At 41.2% G+C, this 14,196-nt stretch overlaps 1 protein-coding gene across 4 annotated transcripts in view; it reads left to right on the forward strand.

The window, feature by feature from the left end:
• The first annotated feature begins 1,517 nt into the window (after positions 1-1,517).
• Positions 1,518-14,196, forward strand: part of LOC148855528 (uncharacterized) — a 117,707-nt gene continuing 105,028 nt past the window's right edge. For 3 of the 4 annotated variants that reach the window (XR_016113164.1, XR_016113165.1, XR_016113166.1), the window contains exons 1-4: positions 1,542-1,918; positions 2,000-2,133; positions 13,403-13,460; positions 13,654-13,869. Coding sequence is in view for 1 of the 4 variants with exons in the window: in XM_088985633.1 (XP_088841759.1) it covers positions 1,742-1,918; positions 2,000-2,133; positions 13,403-13,460; positions 13,654-13,869 (585 nt within the window). In the remaining 3 variants the exon portion in view is untranslated. Of the gene's footprint in view, positions 1,919-1,999; positions 2,134-13,402; positions 13,461-13,653; positions 13,870-14,196 lie in introns of all 4 variants that reach the window. The other variant, XM_088985633.1, reaches the window with a different exon arrangement.

Below are 14,196 nucleotides of genomic sequence, written 5' to 3' on the forward strand. Positions count from 1 at the left end.
CTTGACTTGAACTCGACTACCTTTGATTGCAAGTCCCCTAACAACCGAGATGCTGAGTTGAGATCTTCCTCAGTTGGAGAGAGAGTGGCATCCTTGTAATTTATAAGGAGAGAGAGATGGCATTCTTGTAATTTAAGAGAGTGAGAGTGGCATTCTTATAATTTCTATGAAAAAAGCAAAAAGTACTGTTTGATTCCATTTCTCTCATCCCCAAGCTTTCTTACGTACACATTTCAACTTAATGTTTTTACTAGCGGAGGGGGCCTTGCGTTGTAGGGGCTTGCTCATAAACTATCAGGCTATACTCAATTTGAATTAGAGATTTGAGCTCGAGCTCGAGCTCGGTTTGAGCCAAAAGATTGAAAGTTCAAGCTCGACTACTTTTGATTGAAGGTCTCTCAAGCAGTTGAGGTGTCGAGTCGAGGTCTCCCTCAATTGCCGAGGTGCCAAATCAAGGTCTCCCTTAGCTGTTGAAGTGTAGAGTTGAGGTTTCCCTAGCAGGTGAGGTGTTGAGTTAAGGTCTCCCTTAGTTGATAAGGTGCCAAGCTGAGGTCTCCCTCAATGACCAAGGTGCCATGCTGAGGTCTCCCTCAATGGTCGAGGTGTCGTCTAGCTTGAGCTTGATTCAAATTAGAGACTTGAGCTTTAACTCAGAAGTTTGAGTTCACTTCGGCTCAAACTCGACTACTTTTGATTACAGGTCCCCTATCAACTGAAATGCCAAACTGAGGTCTCCCTCAATTGGATAGAGAGTGGCATTCTTGTAATTTACAAGGAGAGAGATGGCATTCTTGTAATTTTTATGAAAAAGGCAAAAATACTATTAGATTCCATTTCCCTCATCCTCAGACCTTTTTAAGTAAACATTTCAATTTAATTGATTTACTAGTGGAGGGGGTCTTGTGTTGTAGTGGCTTGCTCATAAACTGTTAGGCTCAAGCTCGATTCAAATTAGAGACTTGAGTTCGAGCTTGAGCTTGGCTCAAGTCAAAAGCTAGGAATTTCGAGCTCGATTATTTTTTATTGTAAGTTTCTCAAGCAATCAAGGTGTCGAGTTGATGTCTCCCTCAGTGGTCAAGGTGTCGTCTAGCTCGAACTTGATTCGAATTAGAGACTTAAGATTGAACTCAGAAGTTCAAGCTTAGCTCGACTCCAACTTGACTACCTTTTGATTGTAGGTCCCCTAGTAGTTGAGATGCTAAGCTAAGTTTCCCTCAGTTGGGTTGGAGAGAGAGTGGTATTCTTGTAATTTATAAAGAAATAGAGATGAAAGGAGAAAGAGAGATGACATTCTTGTAATTTATAAGAGAGAGAGAGTTGGTAGGAAAGAGAGTGATATTATTATAATTAAAAAAAAAATAAAAGAGAGAGAGAATTAGTAGAGAGTGGTATTCTTATAACTAAAAAAAAAATTGAATTTTCCTCGTACAGATATAGATATAGAAATAGATAGATATAGATATATTAGATATGCGGATTGACCCGACCCATATACACCATGTGGCAGCTACGAGAATAAGCAATACTTCAAAATTGCTTTCGGGTATGTGGGTAGAGAAACAGAACGGCGTGCAAAACAGACTCCAACGCTGCTAGTGCCCGCTGCAAGTTGCCACCACTGCTTCTCTGCTGTCTATTCTTCTTCTTTGTGGATCTCTGTTTTTCAAAACTACTAATTTCCGAAACATTTTTTCGTATCATACTACTATACCAGAACAAAAGACAACCGGAAGTGGCAGGGATGAAGGACGCGGAACACCTCGATGACATGAACAACTTGGCTGAAACTAAGTCAGACACGGAAAACCCTAGTTCTTCCGATTCCGAGTCGTCCGACGATGACGCCGAAGATCTCCAACTGGAAACCCTAGAGAAGGAACTCACGGAGAACCCTTCGAGTTACGACACCCACGTTCAAGTAAGCGTTCTCTTGCTTGACTTCTTGCTGCAGCGAATTTTAAATGAAGGTTTCATTCATTAATTTCTTTGCATTTCGCAGTACATAAAGACTCTGAGGAAACTCGGCCTCATTGAGAACCTACGTGAAGCGAGGGAGTCGATGAATATTTTGTTCCCTTTGAGCCCTGCAATGTGGCGGGAATGGGCGAAGGACGAAGCTTCGCTAAACACCGGGTATGCTTAGTTAGTCTGTTTAAAGTGTTCTTAATCCGTGTGTGATATCAGCCTCTTCTTGGAGACGAGAAGAGTGTTTTGCTTTGCCTTGAGCTCGCAGAGCTAAGGATAAGAAAACAGAGTATTTGATAAGGGGTAAAAACTCGATGCCTTTTATTTATGATATAATGGCTATTTATAATCACTAGGACAGGGAATAACGGTCAATGATTGCAAACCATTTCAGTGATGAGAGAATATTATCCGGTAACGGTTCTGTGATCGGTTATAACGTCTTGCATCAGGCACGAGCGGAGGCAGGGCTATCATTCCTACCCTGCCACGTCCTTCCTAGGAGAGTAGTCGAGCTGTATCATTCTTGCCCCCATTGGGATTAGTCTTGTCCTCAAGATTAGCTCCAGGGAAACGCTTGTTGAGAGAGTCCAGACGTTCCCATGTCACATCAGAATCTGTAGTTCCTTCCCATTTGATGAGGAGCTCAGTGATTGCTCTGTTCCCACTTTGAACTATAAGCCTGTCCAGAACTGCTATAGGATGTGGCTGAAGAACTCCTGGCATGGTAGCCCAATTTAGTCTTAAGACATGAGACATGGAACACAGGTTTCTAAGGTCTGGTTTAAGACCTCAGTTTGCCCATCTGACCGGGGGTGATAAGGTGAACTCATATTGAGATGAGTCCCTTGAAGCTTGAACAATTCCTTCCAGAACGCTCCAGTGAAAGTTGGGTCCCAATCACTCACCATTGATCTCGACATCCCATGTAATTTAAACACTCCTTCCATGAGTACTCGAGCAACCTCCTGTGTTGTATAAGGATGACTGAGGGAAAGAAAATGACCATATTTGATCAGCTAATTCACCCCTACTAATATGACATTCTTCTTATTTGAGCTTGGCAATCATTCCACAAAGTCAAGTGAAATGTCAACCCATGCTTGCTTCAGAATGGATAATGGATGGAGTTACCAAGGAGAAGGAAGATTCTCAGTTTTGTGCCTTTGACAAACATCACACTCATGGACCCACCCTTTGACTTCCTTTCTATAGCCCTTCCAATAACAAATTTGTCTCAATCTCTGAATGGTGTTCTATAACCAGAATGGCCCTCGATGGGGTTGGAGTGAGCTTCATCAAAAAGTTTCCTTTGAAATGATGAAGTGGGACTCAGTACCAGCTTACTGTCCTTCCATAACAGACCATTGCATTGTCTGTAGTTTGGCTTATGCCTTCTTCCTTCTGCAATCTTTGTTATAATGTTATGTAAATGAGCATCTGTAGCTACTTCAGATTTCAATTCTGTTGTCCAATTTGGCATTAGAACTGATATTCCCATTACCTCAGACTCATGCCTTCTAGAAAGTGCATTGGCGGCATTATTCTCTTTCTCTTTATGATAGAACACTTCATAATCATATCCCAACAGCTTGCTTAGAAGCTTTTGCGGAGTGGGAGAAGTGATCCTTTGCTTCATAATATAACCAATGTTTCTCTGATTTGTTAAAATTCTGAATTTATTGCTCAAGAGGTAAGGGTTCCATTGTTAAACTGCTGAGACGACTGCAAGTAATTCACGATCATAAGTGGACATGTTCAATGCTTGACCTTGTAATGCCTTATCGAAAAATGCAACGGGCTGCCCTTCTTGGGATAAGGCTGCACTTAGGCCATGGCCACTAGCATCACTCTCCACAGTAAAAGGTTTGCTGAAATCAGGTATCGCCAATACAGGAGCAGTAGTCATGGCAGCCTTCAACTCCTTAAAAGTAGTTTCTGCCTCCTTCCGCCAAGCCCAGGCTCCCTTTTTTAGTAACTGGGTGAGAGGTCTGGCTATACTCCCATACCACTTAACAAACCTTCGGTAATACCTAGTCAACCCCAAGAATCCCCTTAATCACTTCACTATGGTAGGTCTTGGCCAGGATAGCATTCCCTCTACTTTAGTTGGGTCCATTTCCACTCCTTGATTGGATATGATATGTCCTAGGTATTCAATTATGTTTCTCATAAAATTGCGCTTATTTCTTTTGGTGTGAAGTTGATGGGCACGAAGAATGCTCAAGACTTGCTTCAGATGGAGGAGGTGCTCTTTCTGTGATAGGCTATAGACCAAGATGTCATCAGAGAACACTAGAACAAATTGCCTGAGTTGTTCCTTAAAGATTTGGTTCATGAGCACTTGGAAGGTTACTGGGCATTGGTGAGCCCAAATGGCATTACCAAGAACTCATAGTGTTCTTCATGAGTCATAAAGACTGCGTTAGCAATGTCTTCCTTTTTCACATAGATTTGATGGACTCAGCTTGTAGATCCAATTTCGAAAAGAACTTCGCTCCATGGAGTTCGTCAATCAGCTCATCAATGATCGGCATGGGGAAATGATCCTTGATCGTCTGCTGGTTTAACGCTTTGTAATCCACACAGAGCCTCCACCCACCATCTTTCTTTTGCACCAACAATATTGGCAACGAGAAATGACTCTGGTTGGGTCAAATAATCTCTTCTTGTAGCATTCTGTTTACAATCCCTTCAATCTCCTTCTGTGTATAAGGGTAATAGTATGGTGTAATATTTGCAACATGGCCTTCTTGGGTTAAAGGTATCACATGGTCACAGGAATGCGGAGGTGGCAAGCCTGTAGGTTCCTCAAAAATATTTGCAAACTCTTTAAGTAAAATCCTAGTTTCTCTATCAACTTCCAGATTATCATATCCCAATTCTACATTCATAAATTGTAGTAGGTATACCTGGGTAGCTTTGTTAAGTGCCTCGGGTGCAGTCTCTGCAGGTTATCAATTTGGGCTTGGGCTTCCGAACTCCTTTTAGTATGTGTGCTTCTTGGTCATTCCAAAACTGTAGAAACAGAGCTTCAAAATCCCACAGTATAGGTGCGAGGGTCCTAGCCATTGAGCGCCGAGCACTGCATCATAGTCAGGGAGTTGTAGCATATGGAAGTCTACCTCAATGGTGATTCCCTGGGTCTGAATACCTACCCTGGAGCACCTACCATAGTCACGAAGTCGTTCACCGCTCACCACCTGTATAATGAAGCTAGGATGGGAATCCACCTATAACCCAACCTTCACCATTTTGGGGCAACGCCGGAGATATCCCTACACGCCATATCCGGAGCCAATTCACCCAGAACCATGAGGATTCAAGGACACATTCAGTATTATCCACTTACCATCCTCTTGGACAGTGGGTCTTCACATAACTTCTTAGACTCCTCTTTTGTAGTTGGCCCTTGGTGATCTTTCTTTGTTGTCGTTGTAATCCAGAAGAGTTTCTGCTTTTGACATTGATGTTGGGGTGTATACTTTTCATCACAATTAAAGAAGAGTCTCCACTCTCTTCTTTCCTGTGCCTCTACGGGAGTTGGTCTTTTAATTTCAGGTAATTTCTGAGTCTGGTTAGAAGTGTTACCTGCCAAGGATGGGGGCCTTGCTTTTGGAACCTCTTGCTTCGTCAACCTCCGTTTCTGCATCCATTCTTATTCTTTTAATAGCGCTGACTGAAATGCTCGATGGATAGAGGTTGGCTTGAGCATCTCGACTCTTGTGCAGATTTCAGGCTTAAGTCCGAAGACGAAATAGCTGAGGAAGGGGGAGAGGAGGGGCTGGAAGACAGGGGAGGAGAGGGGAAGATGACGATCCTTAGATGGAACATGAGGGAATTGAAGGAAGGAAGAAGAAGGGATATTGTAAGAATTTTTTATGTATCAAACCATAGGGGGTATTACTTCAAGAAGCAATTTTTAGCTGGGGTGAGCAATTTGATTGCAGCCTGGGTTCTCAGTCTTCCAGAGTTTGACCAAGTGAACAAGCCGGATCTGATAGAGAATTTCTGGAGTACCATAGAGTTGAATACCTGTAATTTTGAGTCATTTACAATGTAATTTGTTAAGTAGTCGGTTTGTGATCTAGACAACCATTTTTCTGAGATGTACTGCTTTCTTTTTCAATTTTAATAAAATTTGCTTTTGATCCTTCAAAAAACTTAATGATATGATGGCTATTTATAATCACTAGGACAGGGAATAACGGTCAATGATTGCAAATCATTACAATGATGAGAGAATATTCTCCAGTGATGGTCGTGTGATCGATTATAACATCTTACTTCAGGCACGAGCAGAGGCAGGGGTATCGTAATGACCTGTCATGTCCTTCCTAGGAGAGTTGATCTGTATCAAAGCGTACTTATATTTGTTGTTAGATTTCTAGGTCGAGGTGATTTTTCAAAGCAGTCATGTTACTTCTGGCGGCTCAATCTTTATAACAACACCTTTTTGTGGAATTAAAAGGTTTTCGTCGCATGGTATCTGTTCGAAGGTTTATCTTTCCTGATATTCCCTTGTTTATTTTATGATCTGATCAATAACTGATATTCCCTTGTTTTAAGTTGAAATTGTATTGTATACTAAAGAACGATTGACAAGGAATGAAACTAATTGTGTAGGGAGGGAGGGAGGGAGGGAGATCAACCTTTCTCTGATATCATGTGCTGAGATAATCTGACCTGAAAACAGAAGTAAAAAGTAAGAGAATGAAGAAAAAAATAATTTATAAAGAGGAGAAGAGGGGGTGTTCCCTATGTTGCCTCTGATATGTAGCTTTCTGACCTCTTCACCAAAGTAGTTACAAAGAAAAGTTAGAGATAGACTTATGCAAGTTGGGAATGACCAATATCCATTCCCAACTTGAGGGGGAGTGTGGAGAAATAGTGTAGTAAATTAGTTATGGGTGTTTTAAAAGTACAAGGCGCAAAAAAGGCGCAGGGGAGAATTGGAAACCAAACTCTTCTATCTGGTTTAGAAGGCTCCAAACAAACTCTATCAAGAAGATGCAAAAGCTCTGTTACAGGCGAATTTCTCATCCCTCAATGCCCTATGAAACATCAATAGATTAGATAGAAAGAGTTGCTGTTAAGGTAAATAGGAAAGAGACAGATCAATCATAAGTCAGAAAAAGAAATAGGTGAGAAGAGTGGGATAGTAAGTTTGTGATACAAGCCAAGGAAAAGGTTAATGATTGGAGGAGGGTAGCTGACTTACTGGCAACCAGGTTGAAGCTGAAGAGTGTCTTCATAGTAACCCCCTTCGATAACTGTAAAGCCCTCCTAGATCCAATAGAGAATGAATTGGAAATATCAGCTATCAATGTTCAGGCTGATTTCGGATCATTCAGTCTTTAAATGGAATTCAACATCCAACTCCAAGGATTTATTTGTCGAAGATGGTGTGGTGGTGCATGTAATAGGCTTGCCATTTCATCTATGGAAACAAGAAGTAGCAGATTCTATAGCAGTATTGTGTGGAGGAATCTTGAAAGGAGCTTTCTGGGGCGATCTTTATTCAGTAGCAATCCTGAATTAGTCCATTGAAGCATTCCACGAAAGTTAGAGGTACGAACAGAGGGGAGTTTGGTCTCTGTGTGGCTAGTATCCTCCATTGAAGCAGGGCCGTGGAAGGAGGCTCGTATGGTAGGAGGGGAGAAGGAGGAAGAAGAAGCATTACATGGACTTGTGAGATTGGTTAATTCAAATGGGAAGGAATGTTTCACTAACAAATTCTAGGAAGCCAAAAAGCTTTGGGGCAGATGGAAGGTCAAACCTGTAGAAAGCAAGAAAAGGCTATGACAAATGGCAGATCTTTTTGCGTAGGTGGTGTCAGGGGAAATAGGCAAAAATTTACCAGTGTCTAAAGGGAGAGGGCTGAACTAGCAACCTCAGACAGGGAGGGTTGCTGGTTCGACCATTAAAACAGGGGGGCGTGATTTGTTAAGAGGTCACGTGGGAGGAAAAGACTTAGAAAATGGGCCCAATCGAGTGAATCCCTTTTCTGGTGGGCCGGAGAAGGAAACTCAAGTAAAGGCTTTAAAGCTGGGTTCTTATACTACAAGTTTTGAGCCCAAGGCCCATTACAAGACAAATGGGCCAAGGGACCCTTTAAGTAAGCACGTGACTGGGAGGAGGGAAGAGCTGATAGACGAGATTAAGCGTCTATCTTCCTCTACCCCGAATCCCTCCTTTCGATCGAATAGTTTAGGCGCAAAATCTCAAGACTCTTGGTCTCGAGGCTCTCTATAGTGGGTCCCATCCATCCTGGTGAACCGTCTCTCACCAGATAGGCGCAACCCGAGATACCTGAAGCCTAGTGATTTGAACAGAACAGGGTTTGAAGATTGGTTGAGTGAGCAAAACAGCAGTGACGATTCTGATAGAGACGAAACTTTAAGTTTGGGAAGTTTGTCTCCGAAAAGCAACAATGATTTACTTGAAATAGAAAGTTTGCATACAGAGTTGTTGTTTTTAGAGGAAGAGATTGAAGAGGCAGGTGGCGGGAAGATTAGAAATGGTGAAGAAAATGGTCCTAAAGCTGTGAAAACTCCTCTTCCCTTCGTCGAGGGAGCTAAGCCTGAGTCTAATGAATTATAGGATGTTGGTGAAGAGGGACAAGAATCGGCGTGAGGATGGATGAGGGTATTCCAGTGTCGGAAACACAGAGAAAGGTTTTCCAAGTGGGTAGGTCGTCAGGAAGTGATTCTTTCACTATGTCTACTTCACAACTTTGTCCAAAAAGGGGAAAGCCCTTAAAACCATTTGTCGCCTGTCAGCAACTCAATTCCAGTAATTCTAGTCCTACCCCTGTCCTACCAGGTTTGGGTGTCAATTCTTTTTTAGGTACTGACTTGTTTGCTATACCTGTAACAAATATTTCAGCTTCCCATCCAGGAGGAAGGGCCTAAAATGAGGAGATTATGGCCTTTTCATGGGTTTTTTTTGCTATTTTATCTCGATGAAAATTATTAGCTGGAATGTAAGAGGGTTAGGGAGTGCAAGAAAGAGAAGGGTGATCAAAGACCTACTCCGAAGGGAAAAATCCGTTATTGTGCTGTTACAAGAATCCAAAATGATGGAATTAGATGGGAGATGGGTGAGGAGTTTTTGGAGGTCTAGAGGTTTAGGTTGGAGCTTGTCTCCTTCTTGGGGAGCCTCGGGGCGGACCGTAACACTGTGGAGGGAGGATGTGGTGGAAGTAGTGGAAGAATTGATAGGCAGATTCTCAGTTTCCATTAAGTGTAATAATGTAGAGAATGGGTGTATATGGGTCTTAACCAGTGTTTATGGCCCTAATTCCTATAGAGAGAGGAATGAGATGTGGGAGGAACTATATGCAATCAAGGGGCTATGGGATGGCCCTTGGTGCCTGGGTGGGGATTTTAATGTCATTAGATTCTCTGATGAAACCAATAATCCCCAACAGGTAATTACAACAGGCATGAGGAAATTTAATGGTTTTATTGAAGAATGTGAACTGAAGGAAATACCTCTACTGCAAGCCAGTTACACATGGTCCAACCTTTAGGAAACCCTTTCGTGTTCGAAGTTGGATAGGTTCTTATTTAACCTTGCCTGGGAGAATAGTTTGGAAAACTTGGTTGCTAGAGCGTTACCCAGGGTCACCTCTGATCACTGTCATATCTAGATAGGTACTGAGTTTTTTCCTATAGGATCTAAACCTTTTAGATTTGAAAATATGTGGCTTACCCATCCAGATTTTGTGAAAAAAGTGAAGGAATGGTGGGGTGAGGAGGAGAGGGGGGTAAGATGGAAGGGGATCAAGTTTCATAAGAAATTAGAAAAGGTTGAGAGCCAAAATAAAAGAGTGGAATAGATATCATTTTGGTAGAATTGAGGAGCAAAAGTTGTGCCTAATCTCTCGAATAAAAAACTTGGATGTAAAGGAATCTCAAAATGGGTTGACCGAGAAGGACAAAGTGTTAAGGAGACAATTGAAAAAGGATTTGGAAGAGGTGTTACTGAGGGAAGAATCAGTTGGAGACAAAAAGCTAGACACAAGTTGATTAAGGAAGGCGATGGGAACACTAGATTTTTCCATGATTTGGCAAATGGGAGACGAAGAAAGAATCTTGTGACCAAGCTAGAGATAGGAGAGGAGGTGATTACCAACCAGGATAACATAGCAAGAAAATTTGTTGACCACTTCAAATTGATTTATAGAAGACCTTTGAGTGAGGGAGCAGTCGTGGAAGGGGTGGAATGGCCAAGAATTGATGACGGAGTGGCAAGGTGGCTGGAAAGGGATTTCGAGGAAGAAGAGATTAAGAAAGTTATCTTTCTAATGGATAGATCCAAGGCTCCAGGTCCAGATGGCTTTATAATGGGTTTTTATCAAGACTGTTGGGAGGTGTTGAAAGAGGATTTAGTTGAAGTCTTTAAGGAATTTGCAGACAATCACATTATAAGCTTTGGAATTAATACCACCTTTTTGGCCTTGATACCTAAGAAGAATGATGCCAACCACCCAAAAGATTATAGGCCTATTAGTCTGGTGACAAGCATCTATAAAATTCTGGTTAAAGTGCTCTCGTTGAGGATCAAAACAGTCCTCCCTTCTATCATTAGTGAAACCCAGGGGGCTTTCATTCAAGGGCGACAAATAACAAATCATATCTTAATTGCGAATGAGTGTGTGGAGGAAATGAAAAGGTCTAGTAAGAGAGGTTTCATTTGTAAATTGGATCTTGAAAAGGCCTATCATTTGGTGGACTGGAAGTTTCTATTAGAGGTTATGCGAAACTGTGGATTTGGGGACAATTGGTGTAGTTGGATTTTTGGGTGTATCAGTACTTGTCACTACTCTATTATGGTAAATGGTATGGTGAAGGACTTTTTTCCAGCTTGTAGGGGTTTCAGGCAAGGGGATCCACTCTCACACTTCCTTTTTACCTTAGTAGCTGATGTGATTAGTAGGATCGTTACTAAGGCTGACAGTGAAGATGCCATTAGGGGTTGGAGAATAGGGAGACACCAAGTCCCCATCACCCACCTTCAATTTGCAGATGACCTAATGATCTTTTGTGAAGGAGGTTTTAGCAAAAAGGTAGCAAACCTAAAGGAGCTAATCAAAGGTTTTGAAAGTATTTCTAATTTGAGAATAAAATTGGAAAAGAGCTGCATAGTGGGTATAAATTTGGAGGCAGGGGAGGTCGAGGCTATTGCGGAGTGTCTTGAGTGTTCCACCTCTGCTTGGCCTATGTCATATTTAGGGCTTCCTTTAGGGGCAAATCCTAGGGAGAGTAGATTTTGGACCTCGGTGATAGAAAAGTTTGAGAAGAGATTAGCCTCATGGAAGAGGAATTATGTCTCTTTAGGAGGGAGAATTACCCTAATAAGAGCTACCTTGGCTAACTTACCTACCTTTTTTTTGTCTGTTTTTAGGATACCAGCTAGGGAAGCTAGGAAACTGGAGAAGTTGATGAGAGATTTCTTATGGGAGTTGGGACAAGAAAAAAAGGATCACTTGGTTAATTGGGAAATTGTGTGTAGAAGTAAAGAAGAGGGGGGTTTGGGACTTGGGAGGGTAACTAGAAAAAATCAAGCTCTGTTAGGGAAATGGTTGTGGCGATGACCATTGGTAAGAGAGAGATTGTGGCATGAGGTGGTGGGAAGCATTCATGGGAGGTTAGAGAATGGATGGGATGCTGGTGTATCAAGGCAAGCTAACCTAGCAGCACCTTGGAAGGCCATTCACAACACCCTTCCTCAATTCCTCAATTTTATCAGGTATGAAGTTTGTTCTGGCAACACTGTTCATTTTGGGAGGATATTTGGGTAGGAGACACACCTTTAAAGGATCTGTTCCCTTCGCTATTTTCTGTTTCTTTGTACAAAAAAGAGGTGGTCTCAAAATTTGTCTCACCTTTGGGAACACCCTTAGATCCTACTTGGGATTTTGGGTCTCGTAGAGGACTTAGGGATGATGAAATTGAATCTCTTTCTGTTTTGCTTGGTTGTCTTAATCAGGTTTGTTTGGATCCCTCCAAGCCAGATAAGAGGGTATGGACTCCTAGACCCAATGGAACCTTCACTTGTGCTTCTTTCTTCAAGTCCATCTCTCAACTTTCTACTCACCAACACTTTCCGTCAAAAGAAATTTGGTGCAGGCCAGTTCCCCAAAAAATTATGGCGTTCTGTTGGGAAGTATTCCATTGGAAAGTAAATACTCTAGATAACCTACAAAAGAGAAGACCTTTCCTCTGTATTTCTCCTAATTGGTGTATCCTCTGTAGAGCTCATGGTGAGGATTGTTACCACCTATTAATATCTTGTCCCTTTTCTGCAGACCTTTGGGCTTGACTACTTTCGTTGTTTGGTAATAGTTGGAGTCTACCAGCAGAAGTTCACATGCTCTTCAACCATTCTACCTTTTATTGGCCTACAACAATAGGGAGAATTATGTGGAGATGTGCTCGTGCTGCCTTGATTTGGACTCTTTGGGAAGAAAGGAATATTAGAATTTTTCAAGAGAAGGAAAGGAGCAGTCAGGAATTGAAAGACTGTGTGTTAAATTGGGCAATACCTTGGTTGAAGACCTTGGAAATCTTTCATCAATTCTCCTTTAATGACCTTTGGAGAAATTGGTCAGTAATAGCGAGGTGTTCATCTCTAAAGGACAAATCAATTACAAGCTGGTCTCCTCCATCTGAAGGCTCACTGAAGTTGAACTTTGATGGAAGTAGCATGGGTAATTCAGGATTATGCGGAATGGGGGGTGCTTTGAGAAACGAGAAGGGAGAGATTTTGTTGCTCTACTCAGGTCCCTTGGGAATTGGGGACTTCATCAGGGCAAAACTTTTAGCTGCTGTACAAGGGGTGCTATTTGCAAACCAGCTGGGGGTACAACACCTAACAATCAAGGGGGATTCCAAAGTGGTGGTGGGTTGGTTGAAAAATCCTGAAGAGGATATGTGGCGTTACAAGAATGAAATGAAGAAATTTAGTTGGTTGACAAGGAATATGTTGGTCACTGTACAGTGGGTGGGGAGATCAGCAAATACTTTGTCAGATGTGTTAGCTAAGCAAGGGGTAAATAGGGAAGAATTGTTTTGGGCTCAGTTGTGATTCTTGCTTTTCTTTCCTAGTTTACTTGTAAGATTCAAGGAGGGACTGCAGCTCGCGCTTCTCCCTGGGATGTTGTATGAACTCACTCTAAATCTGCTTCTGAATTAATAAATTTATTATCATTCATCAAAAAAAAAAAAAGAAATGAAACTATATTTTATTCCATACCAAAATAAATTATATAACTTAATTTTCTTGATCTTGAGCTTTTCATCTTGTGATTCACTTTTTTTTTATGAATTATGGGATAATGTCTTATTAGTATGGTTTTGTTATTTTTTATTCATTTGTTTGGATTAGTTGATTACTCAGTGATTGTTGCATGTTCTTTCTAATTTTGCAGACCTGAGGCCTTTGCTGTAATTGAAAAACTTTATGAGCGAGGAGTGCATGAATATCTGGTAGGTTCTGGTACTCGTTATGTAACATGGACTTCATATTCTGTCAAAAAATGGATATTATGATGGCTTCAAGGCAACTGTCTTTGCTATTCTTTTACCTGACCTATTTTTGTTAAGCACATATTGAAATTGAAGTAACTTTGCATTTAGTCACTGTTCTGCAATGCAGCTGAATATACTTTCTTTTGTGTAGTCTGTATCTCTTTGGTGCGACTATGTAAATTTTGTTCAAGAACATGATCCATCAGTACGGGAATGTTCATCAGATGGCATCAAGAAGATGAGGGACTTATTTGAGCGTGCTCTTACTGCTGGTGGATTGCATCTTGTTGAAGGCAATAAAATCTGGGAAGCATACAGAGAATTTGAACTAAATATATTTCGTACTATTGATGATAACAACAATGAGGTCAGACTTTACCCTAATATAAGGTTTCATATTGGTGTTACATTTTCTATCAGTGATCACTTTGCTACATCAAGCCTTTTTATTGGCTAATTTCTACCTCAACTTTCTTCTATTTTTCTATTTGGTTTTCTCGTATTTGATTTTGCTTTAATTATTAAGGTAAAGGGAAATATGTTAGGAACTCAACAAGAAAGTGTTTCTTGGGTGTGCTATCATTATGCATGGGGGTGTACATTTTCTTAAGCTTAACAAAGTCTAAAATTGAAGGTATAACTATGTAGATGTTAAATCTACTGTCCTTATGATGTCTAGTGATATTTGATAAAT

This window comes from Nelumbo lutea, chromosome 4 (genome assembly GCF_056320005.1).
Source record: "Nelumbo lutea isolate HS-2025 chromosome 4, American lotus-T2T, whole genome shotgun sequence".
Lineage (NCBI taxonomy): Eukaryota > Viridiplantae > Streptophyta > Magnoliopsida > Proteales > Nelumbonaceae > Nelumbo > Nelumbo lutea.